Genomic DNA, 20,318 nt, shown 5'->3' with positions numbered 1-20,318 from the left:
CATGGTGGTGTTATGTGCATGTTTAAATGCTCTACCAGAAATGTGTGGTTAATGCCTTTCTGCTTTCTTTAAACACCGCTGCTTACCACCAGGAGGAAATATACATTGTTAAGCTCTACTTCACATTTAGTAAGACATAACATCGGTTGTCCTGTGATTTTCCAACCTTTACCATTTGACTGTATCCATGGATGCACTTTAGGATGCCCATTATATGGGAAATTCTGGTAAGAACAGAATATAGGATGAAGACCGTTTGATCAAATGCATATCTTAGATTAACTCTAAGACTGGATATCTGAAAAGGTGACCTCAATCACCTATAGTCATAAGTCTACAATTTTGGAACCACTACACAACTGTACGGTGGCGGGAAAGCCACAATATTGTGTATATCTATTGCCCGTTTTGGCCTATGCTCATGGCAAGCCATGTTATCTCATTTCTAAACTGATCAGTATCTCACAATACAGCATCCTGTTACTATAACCTTTGCTAAACTGTCACCAGAAGTAAAAAGGTGTATACCACATATTAACTGTAAATAACTGGTATAGTGGTTCTCTACTAAAAGAAATCTTTCAACCCAACATATTGATAACAATTCTGGTAGGCTCTAACACTTAATAAATCGAAGCACAGTTAGATAATGCAACATGAAGAAAAAAGACACCAGACACCAATGTTCTTGTGCTTGAAGTTTTAATTACAAAGGTCAAGTAAACTTTAGAAGGCATCTCAAGGTTCACAGTTCTTTCCTATGCACCTACATTCTGTGAGCAATCCCAATGTGGACAAACAAGACAATTACATCAACGTGTTTTTCCTATGGTTATAACCATCTGCTATGGGAGAACAAGAATCAAGAAGGCCAAGGACCCTGTCTTCCAAGGACCTTTCCAAGGACCCATAATGGCAAAAACAACAAATCCAAGGTGGAAGAAGACCTCGGATAGACGGCAGGCATCATCAGCTACAGTAGGGGGCACCAGGCCCACGTGCAGATTAGCCCAAAGAAGGCACAGTCTATTTAATTTAGCAGAATTGGGCCAACTGATGGTTCCAAGGTGGCAACAAAAATAGTAGAACACAACATGTTCAAATTCTTTAAATATGTCACTCGGCATCCCTTACCAAAAACACTGCAACAGTGTCAGTGGTGGTTCCCAAGACTGTCTTTGTCTGGTCCAACACCTAGCTCCAGTCTCCCAGTGTGTAGTCAAACATAAAAACAGCAGAACTGGCCATTTGGGCTGCCTGGATCTCGTCAAATGAAATTGAGAAGAGAATACAATGTGTCCTAGTTTCCCTTCTACATCCTTAATATTTGCATCTGGACTGCCAAACTTTTATGGGAAAGGTGAATCCAGCTGGAATTCCAAATATTGGGATTAGGTTTTCTTCAACTATTCTGAAGTTGTCCCCACATCACACAATACCAGAAATAAGAAAACATACTATATAACTCTCACCCAACATAACTTCATAGGGTAGATCTTCAGGTTGTGACTTAATTAGAAGATTATATACATTTTGAAATGTTTGATTGTCTTAAACCATATCCCACCAACGTATGCAACCTGCAGTATTTTTAAAGAAAGTGTAGACGTAAATTGGCTCCCCTTCTAAAATAGGAAGGGCACCTTTGGTAGACCACATTTTATTTTCATGGGCATTACTTCTTCTAATTAGAGCTCTCCAGTTGTGTTTTGCCATGTGGGAGATGCTCATTCAACAAGTCCCACCATTTTAGGTCCAATGGATTATCTTTTCATGCGTGTAGTTTTCCATTTATTATTGGAATGTTAAACTACATATTTGGGTATACAGTGATGCAACTTCAAGGCACAATTTACGCCTAGCATCAAACAACGTGAAATTCCTACACACCCACCATCGAACACAGTGGGGATTATTTTAAGCAAATAAAATCAGCAATTCCGTAAAACAAGTTAGATTTCCACGATACTGGCGATGCACAATGGGAACTTTTGTCATTTATCACTGGAAAAGATGTACTGCAAAACATCCATCCAGTAGAGATAGCTAGAGGAAATAAGCAGTGCGTTTTAAGCAGTCACCCACAAACATAAAGAGAAGGTTCCTGCACAGAGCAGGGAAAGCTAGTGAAACCTGAAGTGCGCCCAATAAATTTCAGTTTCAAATGCATCTTCATATCACATGACTAACACTGGTTGCAATGCAGCGTGTTCAATGTAGGACAACCTTCATTCATCTGTTCTGTTTGTGCTAACAGATTTCATCATAGCCCATTCACTAATGAAATCACAGCCTTTTGTAGGAAGTGACATGACAACTGATCTACCAACGGAACCTCAGCATTGTTCCATGATGGCATGAAAAACAACTTGCCTGCATTCATGACAAAAGAAGTACACCTACAACATTGAAACATTCCCTTATTAAACAGAGGCCTACTTTAAAAAAAATCAGATTCATTGCCATATGGCCCAGAAAGCGAAAACAGTAAATTGACAGCACTAAAATGGAATTTTAAATTAAAACTTTGACTGCATATTGTACTTTATCATGTGCAGATTAAGAGCTAGAGGCATTTTAAAATACAAAATAGGACCAATTTTCAATTACAGTAAATATGTTGTTCAGTCAATTACTACTATTTGTCCTTCATTCTTCTTTGAGTTTTTTTATTTGTAGTTTTTTTGGTGACGCTCAGAATCTTGACAAATAAAATATGCTTTTCTTTCTTCTATTTTCATAAAATAAATAAATAAATTCACTTTTCAGTTAAAAATAATAACTCTCCATCCTACTAACAAGAATTAAAAAAAGACCTCAATTGGTATCAACTTAAAAAATAAAAATATATTTCTTTATTTATTTTATTTCTCACTTGTGTCTGCCTTTCTGCAAAGCTACAGGCAAGGAAAAAGTGGAAAAGCAGAATCATAATGAGATTTTAAAAAATCTGCAAGAGTGCTGGTTGGTTGTCTGCAAAAAAAGACAGAGGATTGTGAAATGTACATCCTATTTTTGAGGAAGAGAAACATCAAATATTGCTAAGGTGTCCCAGAAAATCTCTTGACTAATGTGTTAATTCAGGTGGCTACAAGTTCAGCATATCTGCATTATAACCATATCTGATAAAAAGCAAATGTCACTGTTCCTTTTTAGCAATGCAAGCTTAGGAGGCACAACATATATTTTGAAATGTAGACTAAGAGCATAAAATGGTTCCTTTATTGTAGAATGTTCTTGTAGCATGCACACATTTAAAGATCTCGAACCCTAAAATGAACACCCTAATATTTAAAATGGAGCACCAGCCTCTACGAAAATCCGATCCCCAGAGAGTGGATCATGGTTTACAATTATCTCTTATTACGGTTTCGTTTTCAAAATGCCTTTGGGCTCCCATAAAATCCAATATGCATCAATAAGAAACATAATATAATAGATTCTCAAAGATTTGTACTTCCTAAAATGAGAAGGTGCATATAAGGTTCTCAGATTGGGGATGGTCTTTGAGATGCTCAGGTGCAAACATGCTTCAGAGAGATTTGCATCGGAGCATGGGTGAGTTGGTCTATGCATGTACCGATGTGCTCCAGGGTTAGGCTTTGAGAATCAGCTGTAAGGTAGCAAGTGAAAATCTGAGATTCTCATGGGTTTTGCCTCGTTTGCTCCAGTGCACATCTTTGAGAATCAGACCCTCTAGTGCTTCCCTTGAAAAGTGCAAGGTGTGGGAAACAGAGAGTGAATGAGCACAAGTCACAAAGACAACATCCTCAATTAACCTCTTGATGGACCAGAGGTGAAGACTGCATCCTGACAGTGACAATCTGTGTAAGTAGGCCCACTGAACTGTCCAGGTACCTGTCAGAACACACAAGACCTGAATCTGAGTAAAAGACCACCTCTTCCTAATTCTGTTGAGTAAAAGACCACATCTTCCTAATTCTGTTAACTTTCATTATGCGTATATATTTGGCTAGAAGGGTTAGCGAAATCCAGGAGGTTACTGTGAACAATTCCCTACAAGAATTGCACCTATGCCAAATGCCCTGGAAGGATATTCTTGTTATTGTTCAGCACTGGATGCACAGAGATGGCACTTGAAACAAAATCCACCAACGCAGTACGTCACTATCACTCCGCCTAGTTATATTCAGAAATGTGCAGGTGATAAGCATTGCAAAGTGTGACTCTTTCGGAAAAGCCAATGCACCCAATTACAATGTGCAAATGAACTGGAATACAGTGGCAATGATCTGCCCATACACATGGAACTATGGGGATTGCCTATTTTTTTTTCAATGCTCTTTTTAGTTCGCATTCATCCTATGACTTGTAGGGCGTTATATGTTTTGCACTGATCATGATGTTAATTTCACGCTGTTAAAGAGATGTTCCTATGCTTTTGTGACAAAAACAACATATTTAATTACCGGAAAAGGGAAGAACGAGACCTTCATTGATTATCTGAATAAACTACAAGCAGGGGTCTGTGCAATAAATAACAAATGACCAGTTTTAGATAATCTAGAGAACTGGAGTGAAAGTGACTAGGAAAAAACAAGGAGAACACTAGGTAGACGGAAGGATTATGGTTGACTGTTTATTAATGTGTAAAATAAAAAGGTTTTCTGGGTCTCGTGGAACTTGCCTATAATGGCAGGAAGGTACTATAGTCGTGAACGCATATACAGATATAGCTCACTTGTCATGTGATTTCTACCCTCTCATTGGTCAACTCCAGTACTTTAACCTGGAATGTATGATAGCATTGCTAATATGCTTATGTTGACTTACTAAACAGCTCACAGGAGTAGCATAACATTAATCAGCCCATGGTGTGGTGTATTGTTGGGAAGGTTTCACTTTTGTTACAATGGTAGAGATTGTTTTGATGGAGAGTGAGATGCTGTGTTTTTTTCATTCACCTGAAAAACTGTGGCTATCACACATGTCTGATTTGTCCAGTGGCTTGGCAGGCTGAAAAACGATGGGCTGGATGGTTGCCCAGAGCTGTGCCCGTGGGTATGATTAATTCAAAACCTTCCAGCCATCACCTTTTTGTTTTGCTAAAGTCACCCTGAGTGGGACATGTATGTCCAGACGTGGGTCCAGAGTCTGCTGGGCCTAGAGCCGCCCCAAGCTACTCCTCACTGATGACGACCTACAAGGCTGAAACATGTCTGAACATGCTTGTGGTCTCGTGAGGAAGGGAGGTGACCTCGCAGTTCTGGCTGGTTTGACCCTTTTGAGGTAGGACCAAGCCTAATTTGCATATGCTTTTTATCCCTTCTGTAATGGCTGGGCAGGCTGAAAAACGATGGTCTGGAGGGTTGCCCAGAGCTATGTCCATGGCTATGATTCATTCAATACCTTCCAGCCATCACCTCTTTATTTTGCTGATTGTGTCCAGAACATAGTCTGTAGAGAAGAGGAAAATGGAAAGGTAGGCTGGGGTGGGAAAATTCAGTACATGTCTAGACTGACAGTTTTGGAGTGAGACATGCATGTTGATCCAACAAGGAGATCAGTCTTAGAGAGTGCAAACCTTTGTTGTGTGTGTTTTTATGTAAAGTATTTCTCAAAGAACAGCACATTTCACCTCTCCACCCTGTCATTAAAACATCTCCCTTGTAGGTCTTAGTTTTAAGAGTTATTGTCAGTAACTACAATCATACTTGTGATGTCATCTACTAGAGAAGTTTCTTCTTGAATGAAAAAAATTGTATTTCCTGATTATAGGCCACTTTGATGGCCATTGGGAAGTAAAACAAAAAGAGGGGTGGCGGGGGTGATGAATAAAAAGGGATGGAAACATTTGGTGTGTTAGCCTGAGAGAAGAACGAGGGTAGGTGGAAAAAGTACAGAAGAGGAGCTCAGCTGAAGCTTATGGATAGCGCGGAAAGGGAAAGCATGGGGGAAAAAAAGAAAAACTGAATGTGGCAGTAAAAGGGGAGAGAGTGTGGGGGACTAAAAACAAGAGCAAGAGAAATTTTGGACAGAAGAAGTTGTTAAAACAGTATGTTTTAAAACATTTATCAAAGAAGGAACGTTATTATAATGGCATACAACCAATAACTCATTACAGTAATAATGTGTGCTGAATGATCTGTTGGCAGTGCAGTGCAATGAACGCGTTATTAAAGAGTATTAAGTAGCAGTATCATCTTATTAGATGTTGCACCTTTGGGAAGACATTATGTTAAATTATTATAACTTCGTAGAATCATGTGTGCTAAAGTTTTTGTAGTTTTTCCCAGTCTAAATAAGTTGATCGCCTACCCAATTGTATTTGTTTCTCTTCCAAGTCATCCCTCTGTCCAAAGAATGTGTCCTGCAGTTACCCCTTTCTGTGCATCGAGACTGGGCAGAATTCCAACCAGCACATCAAATATGTGAAAAAGTAGGAAAAATAAAATTCCAGACTAGAAAGCATTCATTATCTATTTACAGCCCTTAGTGGCCCAGGAGACAGGCCTGAGGCCAGCGCACAATTTATGGAGTGTTAGAATAACTTAGGAAAGGAGAGCGTCTGAAATGTGCAGGAGCACTGTTAGTCTGGTCGGGCTTATATTAGGTTCCTTATAAATATTGCATTTTTAAATTTTTTAATAATTTGTGCTTCATCTCCATTGTTGGCTTTGGTGCAATTGAGAAGCAAATCAGCCTGCAGAAGGCAGACACGTAAGGGTAGAAAGATATTGCAGCCGCCGGCCGACCATGGCCCATTGGTTTCTGATTCATTTCCATGCAAAGTCTGTTGTAGTTTTGCTTTTTCAAGTGCAAAAGGAACTTGGGCACACACAGTAACTTTTATTCTCACACCCTGTAATGTCTTAAATATCGATATTAAAAAGAGATGAGGTCGTCTCCCACTACCTAATGGCCATGGGTAATCAAGGATTTCATAATACTCGAGCTTCACTTTACACCCTGGAACCATTGTTTACAAACCCCTCTTCTGAAAAGCAACATAGAGTCAATCGCTGCCCCTTATTAACCAGGAGCCTACAAACATTTACAAAAATAAATCCTCAGAAGAGTTCTACATGGGGTTGGTGAAATAATTTGTAATGCCCCAGGAAAAGTGAAATGCTCTCCCAACCTCCTCTTGGCCAGGTAATGCATCCACATTTGGTGCTTGTGGGAGGAATCTAGGTCCCCCTGCTCGTGGCATCCTAGGTGGTGCCTGATATTGCCTTGCCCCAGTTAGGGCCCCTATTCAACATCCCACACCTTCAGTGGCACCCTTCAGTCCTTTGTAATTTTCCCATATTCCCGTTGTAAGACAGAACTAGTCTGCTTACAATGAGCACAGGTCTGCAGAATGGATTTCAGGGTAATGATTAGGTCACAGATGTTGCTCCCCTGTGATGTTCTCTTTGGGTGTCTCTAGTGCAGAAACCCTCCCTTGCATCACAGAAAGTTGTTTGTGCCAGAGGGAGACACTTTGGTGGTATGGCAGGAGTTGGGGAGTCTGCCAGAAGAGGCTCCTTCCAAAGGTGCCCCCTAGAGTCTGATCAGTCTTGGAGTACAAGCAAGCTCTCCTGTCCTTCAGCAGGAGCTCCCTGTCAAAGATGCCAGCATCGGTTGTGCAGCTATTGCATTCTAGCCCCATACCAGGGAGTATTATGAAAGCTTTCAAATTTACAAGCAGGGCATAATTAGAAAATGCACAGAGGCTTTTCTTAAGTTGGTGATAGAAGTCTAGGCAAGTGGAAGGATTTCTTCTTCCCATTCGGCCTCTCACCGCCGCCGTCTGCAACCTTTTCATGGTTCATCATTACCTCTCTTAATTTCATCATAAATAATTTAAATAAGGTTATTTACGTAACCCAGAAGTTCACCTTTTCCTTTAGCAAGCTGATGGAGCGGTTTGTAAGGGTCTCTGGGTCGTTGGCCAGCTTGTAGCCAAAAAGGTTCATAGCTGGTTCACATACATTTTGGACCACCTGAGCCAATTTGAAGGGAATGTTGAATCGCCATTTCTCAAACTGCACGGAGGAGTTTTTCTGGGTAGAGTATATGCCATTGCTATCTGGGGAGGCTTGGGTGTTCTTGATGATCCACTCTTCCACCTGTGGCGTGAGAGTTATGCCAGCAAATTTATACATCTCCTTAGCCTTCTGTAGGGGGAACTTGGCAATGTCCTCATAGCGGATTAACATGTATCGGCCCTGGAGCCAGGCCGGCTGCTTCAAGCCAAGTTCTGCTGACATTCGGATGCTTTCACAGTTCCCCCTGAGCTTCTGAACCTCGTCCTCGCGGATGGGGGCTGCTCCTTCCAGAGCCCACTTCTTCCAGCTTTCATATTTGCCAGAGAAAGCTACCATGCGAGAGGCGAGCACCGCTCTGGGGTCGCGTACCAGTTGAATGATTCTCATGTCCAGCCTGGGGTCTTCCACCAAGGACCGCAGGAACTCTAGCTGTCGAATCCGGACTGCTTTCACCGCCACGTGTTCCTTACGAAGACAAGATTCCATTGCCAATGTCATATTCAGCGGTCCACATCTGCGGTTTTTGCAGTGGTATTTCTCAAAGACCCTTTTAACAAATGGAGTACAAACTGGATCTTCACAGAGGGACTTGCTTGAGCCTCGTCGGAACATGGATGTGGTGACATGGTTGTCGGGAGAAGGTATGATGAAGTTCTCCAGCAGGTTGAGGTTGCATAGCAGCAGTTGCTGCAGAACGTCTCTGTAAACAATAGCAGATCCAACTGCGTTGGCCCCACCAGTATCAAAAGACACTGTCCTTTCAATGTGCCATAGGGGCTCAAAGAGATAAAAGATATTGCCCTGCTGGTTGAAAAACTCGCCGACAAAAGAAGATCCTGTGCGAGTGGTGGCCATCAACAGAACATGTCTTCTAGGACCCGTGGGAAGGCTGATGGAAAATGGTCTTCTTCCTCCCAATTGCAAGGTGAGGTTTTCCATGCGTTGTCTGAGCTGGGAAAAGGCAGAGTCTAACTCGTTGAGGGACAGAAGTGATCCGTTCTCCGTGTATACACGGCTGGGGCCTGTGCTGTTCACATCTAGAAGGCTCTGCGAAGTCTGCTTCAAGGCCAATTTGTCCGACACTCTGCAAACAGAAGGACACTATTTAATATGAATGCAAAACATGATTTAATCAATTGTAACAATACAAACATCATTAAAAAAGAAAGGCAGTAGATTAAAACAGAATGCTATTCAGTGCCAGTGCTCACAGGTTGTTTTGAACGGATAAAGACACCAGGGACATCATTATAATAGGTTTGCACTGGTGCAGTGCTATTTTGCATGATATTACAAATGGGGCAAAATTGACCTGGTGTGAAAAAGCATTAAAAGAATACATATTGCATTAGAACATATTTTGTCTAATTGCTAATACTGTGCAAAATGTCACTTTGAGCAATGCAAGCTTTCAGTAATAAAGTGCATAAGGGGTCACAAATAGCCTGCCTGTTTTTATTAATAGTACTGTATCTTTTACAAATATATATATAGGACATTAAGGTGAGAACTTAACGCAACAAAACCCCTGAACTTCAGTTAAACCCACCTTAACATTGCACCCTTGTAGCGCACTCTATGACCACAATGACGACATCACTGATGATATCACTAATTACGTTACAACAGTAACTGGCATTAAGCATGGCCTTCAGCCATGGTCAGTGTGCATGGCCAAATATATTTTAACACATGAATGGATACTAGTCATGGCCTTCAGTTGTGGACAGTGGTCACAGCCTTCACCCATCTGCACTTAATATTTTAAAACATTAACAAGCTACCAACCATAGATTTTGGCCTTTACCAGTGGATGTTGCATTCAACAGTGTCCACTGTATATTATATGCACTGAACAGACACAGAGGTTGACCCCAGCCAAAGACAGAGATCTACCCCCAGCTCATTGCTCGCAGTCTTGTTCTGGATGAGTTGCAAAGGGTGGAGAGTAGAAGCAGGAAGATTTAGAAAGAGGCTGTTGCAGTATTCCAACCTAGAGAGAACCAGGGATCAAGAGACAGTGAGCTTCTGGGGTTATGAGAGGACAGGCAAAATACTTCTGAGGAGGTGCAGTTGGAAGTTTGACTTTTTTGAGACATCAGCGATGTGGGCAGAAAAGGAAAGCGTGGAGTCGAAGATGACCAGGTTCTTAGCCTCGCAGGTGGGGCTACGGGGAGGGCCAAGGGAGGCCAGCCAGAGGGTGATAGGAAATAATGTATAATGTATATATAATATAATGAATAGCTGTTGTTATTTGATTTATTGTGAAATATTGTAGAAAGCAAGGTTTTTAATTAATTGTGAAATAGTGTAAAAGGTTCTAAATGTAACTAAAGGCGCTTAATTAAAAAAAAGAAAGACTAAAGCAAAGAGAGACAGTCTAAGAAAACAGAGGACACGTCTAAATGACGATGAGGGAGAGGGGATATGAAGAAGTGTAGGGGAACTTATAGGAGGAGAAGGGACTGTTTGGGTGCCCCAAAAGCAAGTAACAGTAAAACAGGGTCCTCTTTGAGAGGGGAATGTGGTTCTTTCGATAAAATGAAGGGGAAACAACAGGAGAAACCAATGGTAAGGAGGCTAAGCTTTGAGGGCCAAAGAGAAGAAGACACTGATGATAGTATTGGGAGTATGGAGTCAGATGAAGATCAACAAGAAAGTGACTATGACGAGAGAGAGAGGTCTTGCTGCTGCTCTAGGAAAGTAAGCCCAGACAGAGAAAGACACATTATGGGGAGAAGGGGAAGGCACGGGAAGAGATGAGGTAGAACGCAAGGGATGACTTGAGCGTTCCAGAGATAGGTCACATAGTGCGGACAAAATTACTCCATATGTGCAGAGGCTTAGGGCTCTGCCAGTAGGGAAACAGGCAGAGATGACAAGGGTGTTCACAGCCAGCAGAAACATGGGGAGACGTGTCGAAGAAATGAGGCTGACACAGTTTCCGTTATTAGAGCAGGGGGGTGGACGACCACAGTATATATCGTGGCAACAGATCTATAAGGACAATTTGAGGTGTAAGCTTTCTTCGTTGAGTGCAGGTGCTGTGAAATGGATTTACGAGATAGAAGGACTGACAGCAGGGACGACATTGGCAGTGGGCGACATGAAGAGCCTACTCTCAGCCATTCTTGAGGTGGTAGTGGATGACGTTTGGAAAAGAGCAGGATACCCCGGAGTGACAGCCCAGAAGACGGCGCACAATGGTGCTCCATTCAATAACTGCCAAGCAGCCATATGGCAACTTCTAAGGGTACAGTACCCGGACACATCTCACATAAGCACAATTATGGCATGCAAAATGCATGAAGAAGAAGATCAACTCCAATACATTCAGGAGATTAAAGAGTTTTGGTGTCTTGAGCCGAGAGAACCGTGGGATAAAACAGGGGGGTTGTTTACCATATATTATGTCAAGGGTTGCCAGAACAGGTACAGAAGCAACTGAAGAAAGTAGTGGGGATGAAGGCTAAACCATTGTCAGATATCCAACTGACTATAGTGCACTATTGGTGGTTAATGCAGGAGAATTTAAGACAAGAGCGTGAGCAAAGAAAGTAGGAAGAATCAAAGTTAGTGCAGAAAAAACGATCCAAATACACAATGTAAGGGGCGATGTTGATGAACGGAGAGGGACTAGTTACCCCAAAGAAAAGAATCGACCAGAGGCAGTAGGAGGAGGCTTCATAGACAGAGGAGACGCAAACCACTGGTCAAGGGGACCGGGAGGCGTGTCCCGGGGAAGAGGGTTCAGATACCCGATGCAACAGGGGGAGATGGATTTAATGGGGGACAGCCGAGACTAATGGGGGTCCAGTACAATCCTGGCTATGTGGAAAGATAGGTAACATATCTCAGATGTGCAGAAGCAGGGGCGGAATGCAACAGAATATGGGAATGCCACATCAGTCAACATATCGGACAGAACAAACCCACTATTATGCCCAAGATCACATGCACGCACAAAGATAACTGCCACAACTAGCGCAGACAAAATGCATGCCAATGCAGCCATACCAACACATGACACACACCGCATCCACAGGAACCTACGCAGCCACTTCAATCAATACAGAAAGCAGTGATGCAGCAGAACATTTTAGCGATGACCCACACAGACTTCATGATGCAGACTCCCATAGGAAAATTGTGAGGGGCAACTGTAGTTGGGGGCAATCCTTATACTGGGACAGGAATGTAATTATATCCAAAATAGGACAACCCACAGACAAACCTGATGTGTTCAATCCTATCCGTTACACCCAACCCGAACGAGGAACCATGTATAAGGGTGACAACAGGTGGCAAGACTTTCTCTTTTCTCGAAGATACGGGGCAACTCGATCCTGTATCAGAGAAGTGAGATTCCCAATGTCAGGCATTGCCATGAATGCACTGGGATTCTTTGGGACTACAGATTTGGTTTCTTTTACTGATGAACCTCCGATTTCCGTAGGAGAGAATGACCGGACTATGCCTTTGTTATATTCCCGACAGACACCAGTAAACATAATGGGTAGGAACATGATGAGCTGACCTACCATGACCATTTTATTCACTGACCAGGGGATAGTATGCTGCACTACATTACATGAACGTGAGCGACATAATTCAGGAATATTGTGGGGCAGACTGTACAGAGGGGGGTTCCAGCGAACCTTGAGCTATTCCAGTATGGAGTGGCAGTGTTAATAGCATGGCTTCCAGGGATACAAGGCAAATTGCTACATATACCCAACGATTCCTTGTTTAGAGCAGATGTTCCCCTAGATGAGAATGCAGGACAGGTGATACCAATAGAACTGGAGGCGTTATTGTAAAGGACGAGAGAGTAGTATTGCATGGGACTGACGACACAGGACAAGCATGGAGGACAGTAATCGTGGTAGGAGAAGGGTACAGATTGACTGATTTGACAGATGAGGAACCATTTTAAGATGATCATTCAGATCCCAATACAGTGTTTTCCATGAGCATTACCCATTGGGTGAGGATACATTACAGGGAGGTACCACAGAGAAAGGTGTTGCTGAAAAACACACCACCACCATTTCAGGAGGAAGACTTGGCACGAGTACTCAGTGTTCTTTGGACTAGCAGTCCATATGACTTTGGCTGTTAAGGGGGATATGAGCTGTTCAAATAAAGCTTAAGCCAGGGGCTATTCTACAGAGGTCAAGACAATATCCCCTATCTAGAGAGGCAGACAAAGGTATTTATGAGAAGATTACCGCTTTAGTAAAGCAAGGCATTCTAGTCCCTTCAGAGTCACAGTGTAATACCGCTGTGTACCCAGTGAAGAAGGCGATGGGGCGATTGTGGCATTTTAGTCATGATTTACATCCTTTGAACCAAATTGTTTAGGCAGAATTTCTGTTAGTTCCCAATCCAGCAACAATTTTATGTAGCTTTCCGCCGGAAGCAACCAATTTCACAGTAATAGATTTGAAGAACGCCTTCTTTTTTATACCACTCCATGAGGAGTCACAGGACTTGACTTCCTTAGTATATAGAAACCGGAAGTGGAAACTGTGAGAAACCTGGCGGTGTCTCCCTGGATAGTCCCCGGGGATCTGTCATCCCGGTGGCCAGGACACGGTCATCGCTGTTGGATCCAGTTCCAGGGGGTGGACCAGTGAGGGAGGATCACCTAGGTGGGGGGTCCTTGGGGAGTGGGAGTGGGACACTGACGGGTGAGATGCGGTATCCCCCATATTTCAACACCTTTTCCCCATCCTACAATGTAGGATATTCCAAAATACTGCCCACCCCCTTTTACGACACCAACACTATCGCACAACATGAAAGACAACAGACTAATACCAGAGCCATTTACCTGACATATCCCAATACAAGGGTCAGGCAAAGACAGGCAATTGACTAGAATCACACACACCTGACGGCTCTTTCCCTTCTCCACTTGGATAAAAGGTGGAGCATAAGAGCGCAAAACGAGCAAGGCCAAGCGAACGGTGTGAGAGCTAACTCAGCACAGCAGTTCAAGAGTAGAAAGACAGTGCATACAGAGAGGGTGACAAGGAGAGAAATGACCTTGCCCTTTCCGTTCAAGACCCTTGAAACCTGAGCAGAAGGAATCATAAGACCACAAACAATAGCCAGCATGTTTTGCAGCAGATTTCAATGGTGCATGAGACCCTCCTCCACTCTTAGCCAAGCGGGGGAGAGACGCTGGTCTCCATAGTACCAACCTTGACTCGAAGGAAAAGAAAGCTAAGCGGTTCATCACAGCAAGTGAGTCGAGGGGAGAGTCGATAAGAAACCAAATTGTGTTGAACGAAAAGTAGCAAGCGGCTTATTGAACTGTGAAAACATAAAGAGCCATTGTAGCTAGAGGGGGGAAAACAGCAACGGAGAACTCTGGCACCACGTGGGTGCTCACTTAGGAAACTCTGATGCTTACCCGATTATTGAAACTATGATAAATGGAAGGCCTTGGAAGAAGGCGAAAAGGAGGTCAAAGTGGTCATACAAGGGTCTTGCAAAATCCTCTGTAGAGTCAAAGTCTTTGATCGACAGATGATTGTGAAGCAAAGGGAAATACATCCTGCTTGGTGAAATCAGCAAAAGAACAGTGTGTTACAAAAGTTGGCAGGAGTGAACCTTGTGGAGGGATACTGACAAAAGGGGCGAAGCCTGAAGTCTCTATGAACAATGCGTTGACAGGAGTAAGCCCGACCGAGGGATGTTCACAGAGAATTGTTTGAAAAGACATTAATACTTGTAATAGTAAGAACAGCCACATAGTGAACCTGAAGGAGGGAGCTGGCACTTGAATTGTTTAAAAAATACATTGTGATTCTTGAATGCAAGAAAAGCCACAGGGGGAGGCTGGCATTTGTGAGCGGTCTGTGTCCAAAAGAGGGGGACCCAGCGGTGAAGCCATCACCCAAAGTTCATTGAGAAAGGAACTGTTTATTTGACTTGTTGGATATGACTTGTGAGGGGTCTGCACCCAGAAGAGGGGCACCCAGTGGTGAAGGCATCACCCAAAATATACGCGGAACATAACTTTGTGTTTGTTTGTCGAAAACATCAGGCCCTCGAAAGTAAGATACTTTTGTTAAAGCTTACTTAACCATCTAAGAACCTGATAGCTGGTACAGAACGGTTGGCTCGCACTGGGAAATCTTGAGCGTGTGTTGTGCTCCAAAGTCCCACCTTGTCCCGTCCTGAAAAAAGTGGGGAAGGGAGACCTCCAGTACTGCATCTTGACTTATTATTTGTGAACCCTTCTTTCTTTCTTAGAACATTATCCCACACTTCTGTTAATATTTAGAGTATGGATTGGCAATAGGTTTTTCTTAGTATATGCCCTTTATTTTGACACAACACCACTATGACTGGCTTAATTTTCATTTCATGGTCGAGTCTTGCTCCCATCCTAGATTTAGGTTTAGAATAGGTGTTTTTCCACCCAGCATTTCCAGTTTAATAAACACCCTTGATCTGTGATGACTTGTGTCTGTCTTTACTGTTGTCACCATGGGTTCCTTACAAAACACACAAGATTACCACAGGGGTACCGTGATCACCCTCTATTTTTAATAGGATCCTCCAAATGAACCTCGAAACATACAGGCGGAGAGTACTGTGATTCAGTACGTAGACAATATTGTGATTTGCAGCAAGTCTGATGAACAGTGTCAAAATGGCTGAGTGCACTTGTTGGCAGTACTGGCAGAGAAGGGTTACAAGATAGACTAGGCAAAACTACAATATTGCCAGGAGTAGGTGCTGTACATTGCACAGTTGAAATCACAGGAAGGCCAAAAGGTAACTCCAGAAAGGGCGGAGGCGATCTTCAGAACATTGCTGCCACAGAAAGTGAGAGAGATGCAACAATTCTTGGTCCGCTGTAATTATTGTAGGTCCTGGGTATTTGATTACAGCACATACATAAGACATCTATTAAGCGGGCTCCGTGAGACACAGAGGAGGGGCGGTAACCTATCATGGACACACAAAATGACAGAAGCCTTTGAGGAGCTGAATAAAGCAATAGGCACAGATCCAGTGTTAGGGATTCCCAATTGCAATGATGAATTATATTTGTTCTCACACTTCAATGGAGTAGTGATGACTGCAGTGATCAAACAAAAGACAATCTTAGGACGCACGCCAATGGCCTACTACAGTGCACATTTAGAGTCAGTGATGAGAGGACATTGCCCTTGCGAACAAGCCATGGCTGCAGCTGCATTTGCAGTAAGAAAGTCAGCGAGTATCAGAATGGGGTGCTTTGCGAACCTTGAAAATCCCAAAAGCATGTTGACTCCCCAGAGAGCATCTGGATATTAGGTGATTAACTCAAATTCAGCGATAAAGATAGTGTGAAGCAGAATCGTAAACCCAGCCACATTTATAGCTGAACCAGTGGAGGAGGGAGACTATGTGCACAACTGTACTACGTACATGGGACACTATGATGACATTACTAAGATGGGGGAGAATGTCCTTGAGGGGGAGAAATGCTTTTTATTGACAGGTCATCAACTATAGATCAGACGACGGGAGAAAGACATATTGGACAGTAGTGGTGAAAATGAAATCAGACGGGACAACCAAAGTTTTAGCAAGCGCGAGATTGCCTTCACATTTTTCAGCGCAGGCAACAGAATTAGTGGCTCTAATAATGGCATTAGAAGACCGCAAAGTGTATTCTGATTCACCCTATGTGACGTCTGCAGTACACACTGGACTGTCACAATGGCAAAGGAGGGGCTTCCAAAATGCTGACGGCATACAAGTGCAGCACGCGCCCCTGTTGGGTAGACTCATAGACGTGCTACAATTCGTATTAGCCATAGCGGTCATGAAGTGCCAAGCACACACAAAGACACAGAAGCAAAATGGGCAGCATATTTCACAGAAATAAAGGAGTTTGATAAGTCCATCTAACACATGGATAAGCATACGCAATATGATACTGAAGTAAGGATATAGGTCACTACCAGTCAAACAAATAATGAGGTTTCAAGGAAAGACACCAATAGAAGAAAAGGAATTTTGGGTAAGGAGGGGTTGTTCAATATCCCATACAGATGCACTATTGTGACAGGAGAGCACAGGCAATCTAGTGATTCCATTAGCATTGTTGCAAATTGCACTCACACAATTTATCATACCACTCATTGAGGTAGGGACATAATTGCTGCATATATTGGGGAAGAGTGGTTCTCTCCAAATATGGCAGCGCATACAGCCGCATTCATGTAAAATTGTACTGTCTGTAAAATGTATAACCCGGGACATACTTTATGCATAGTGCAAGGAGCAATACACCACCCAATTGGGCCTTTCCAACATCTCCACGTTGCTTATGTAGACATGATGCAGGTCTGCCAAAGCTACTGCTACATGGTATTAGTTGTATGCCCATTTTCCTGATGGATAGAAGCTGGTCCGTGTTCACACTCCGATTCCCTCGGAGCCGCAGAATTCCTTGTTAGAGAGGTGTTCCCAAGATGGTGGTGGGTGCGATGTCCTGCGGTCTGACAATGAACCTCATTTTGTAAATTAGACTTTTCAGCATATAACAGCTCTTTTGGGGATTAAGCACAAGTTTTCCTGTGCGTGTCACGCAAATGCGAATGGAATATGCGAGTGCCTCAATGGCCTACTAAAAGAGAAATAGCCAAAATGAAAGCCACATTGAAAAGGGGATGGCTCCATTGCCTGCCCGTATTGCACAATCAGCCTGGATCTGACCACCATTTAACCCCTCATGAGGTGGTGACAGGACAACACATGCGACATCCACTTGCTCTTCCCGCTAGAGCACTGACAGATGCCCACAGTTCTGCCATTGTCTTAGGAGATAAAATGCTTGATTGCATTGCTTCGATGATGGCTACTGTTTCTTTTATCTCTTGAGAGCTTCAATCCTGTGGGAGAGGTTGAAGAAGATTGAGGAAGACAATACACCAGAAATGAACGCAGAGCAACTAATCAACCACTACTTTATCCAGGAGAATCTATGCTTTTAACTACTTTTGTCAGACCTTGGTTCCAACTAAGATTTGAGGGACCCTATTTTGTAAAGCAGGCCACCGATGGCGCTGTTAACCTGAATGTCAAAAAAGCCTGGAATTACATTGCAGATGTCAAGCCCTGCCGAGATGAAACCTCCTCCAACCAGAACGAAGATGATTTGATGCAAGAAGAAGGAAAAGACAAAGGAGAAGCACCACAATAAAGATTGACGCTAGGGAAGCACAAAATGCAGATTTAGATTAGGCACACTATCTTTTCTCACGCTAGGTATTCATCGTGAAAGTAAAAGGACTGCTTAAAATACGTGATTCTGTACCTGCATACAACCTTTGAGGAGCACTTTATTAGATTTGTAATTGAAACTGAGACTGAATGGATGTTCCCGCCTAGATTGTTATTCCATGCTTTCTTCCTTTACGTGGCACAAACTCACCCACTTCTGACGCATGGGGACCCATCCGTCTTCACGCTGCTGAGCAGTGCTAGGATTTGTTTAGTGTGGGAATGATTGTTTTATGCAACACTCGCTAAATATTTAAAACGAGAGCTTAACTAACACACTAAACTAATAATCCCACGTTTTTGAGCCTTTTCAGGTGATACTTACAGACTTTCAGAACACAGAGGACATTGGATACTACAAAAAATGGGAACTGTAATTCGAACTGCTGTATTGATGTTGTGTGCCTTCTGTTGTCTCTACTTCACCCTATTTGCACTATGAAGGATTTTATTTTTGCATGTACATGCTTTGACTCCTACTAACACAACCCCCATCAATGCTTTTACAGAGGCCATATCTGGGCACATGACAAATGCTGCCAACAAAGTAAAAAGGCTTAAATATAGAATATAGTGCAGACGTAGACTTTGACCAGTGTGAGACAGACATGGTATCAAGAGAGATGACACAGAATGAAAATGTAATTTCAATAACTTTATTAATTATTGGAATGGTGCAACGCCTAACTAACCCTATGCTAGGTGGGATTTCCCTACCTAAAGAAATGTAAAGGACGTCTATGTCAGGAAGTCCAAAAGCAAAAATATGTCTGTGTCAAAAACATATGGTGTCCTCGCACCTACAACAACACTAGTGGGGGAATGCTCACAACCAAAGTCAGTGTTCCAAAGCAAATGGTCAACAAATGTTACTTCAGGTTTCCATAAAGTTCTCTGGATCAAGTTCAATACAATTCCAATATGATCCCTTCTCAGGAAGGATTGCCAAGTTCTGAAGTTACCTTCTGTGGATTTGGAGATATCAAAGTTCACTTCAAAAGGAAGATTTAGGGGTATTCCTTCCGCAAGTTCAAAATTGCAACAAAAAGTTCACACATCACTGTATTCTTGGGAATCCCTTTACCAGGACAAAGGTTCTCCAACTTTACCTCTTAGAGACCACTTCTCCTAAGGGTCACCATCACAACAGTTCAAAACTCCCACCTTCACAGGCTCGTTGATTCACAAGTTCATGAAAGAACATAGCATCTACCTGACCCTGCCTTTGGTTAGTTTCACCAACAGTGCATTTAATGTTCACCTCTAGTCAAACCTTTTTAGTAGCTTCTGGTCTAGACGCAGTTGTCATACAACACAGTCCACCCATTACAGGTCACGCAACCAGAGGCCAATTGTTCTGCTTGTAAATTGAGCCTTGGTATTAATAAAGTTGACAAAAGGAAACCCACTGGTCTAGGCACAGTAGTCAGACCATATGGTCCACCCATTATAGGTCATGCAACCATGTGTTCCCCCAGCTGATGTTCAATGGGTCAATAGTTCAAAGCACTCTTGCAGTGTCGCATTGGGAAAATTAAATGTATGCATTTTCTGTTGGTTTGGTCCCAGACAGCCCCTCTGCCCAAAGTCAATAAAGGGTGTATTGGTTTCGCGTTGCAGGTTCAATAGCCCCTTTCATAAGCCTCAGTCTCTTCATTACATTCAATATGCAATTCTCTTTTTGTTTCGTTCAGTACAATGTTACTCTTCCGTTCGGTATTCAATACACACTCAATTGTGCTTTATTATTCACAAGGAGGTTGTCGGCAGCTTTCCATCATGGAAGCTTCCCTCTGACATTAATCAACCTTCCATCGGTTGCACTGGTGGTTCCTGTTGCTTCCCTTCTCTCTGGAAGCAGGGACACCCACTGATACGTGATCTGCTTGCTTGTGCACCACTTTTCTCTCTCTCTCCACACAACTTCTCCTTCTCAAGTCTGCACCACCAGTGCTGATGCTCACATGCATACTGCGGCTTCAGGTTCTGCATCTCCCAGCGGCTAGTGCTGCTGGCTCAATACTTTGA

At 42.8% G+C, this 20,318-nt stretch overlaps 1 protein-coding gene across 4 annotated transcripts in view; it reads right to left on the bottom strand.

The window, feature by feature from the left end:
• Positions 1-685: 685 nt before the first annotated feature.
• The window catches only part of CHST3 (carbohydrate sulfotransferase 3), a 309,745-nt gene continuing 290,112 nt past the window's right edge, over positions 686-20,318 (bottom strand). For all 4 annotated transcript variants that reach the window (XM_069610713.1, XM_069610715.1, XM_069610714.1 and 1 more), the window contains one exon: positions 686-9,078. In XM_069610713.1, coding sequence (XP_069466814.1) covers positions 7,824-9,078 — 1,255 coding nt within the window. In that variant the 3' untranslated portion in view covers positions 686-7,823. The remainder of the gene's footprint in view (positions 9,079-20,318) is intronic.

Source organism: Ambystoma mexicanum, chromosome 8 (assembly GCF_040938575.1).
Source record: "Ambystoma mexicanum isolate Mex_15411 chromosome 8, UKY_AmexF1_1, whole genome shotgun sequence".
NCBI lineage: Eukaryota > Metazoa > Chordata > Amphibia > Caudata > Ambystomatidae > Ambystoma > Ambystoma mexicanum.
This window is presented reverse-complemented; position numbering and strand designations above follow the sequence as displayed.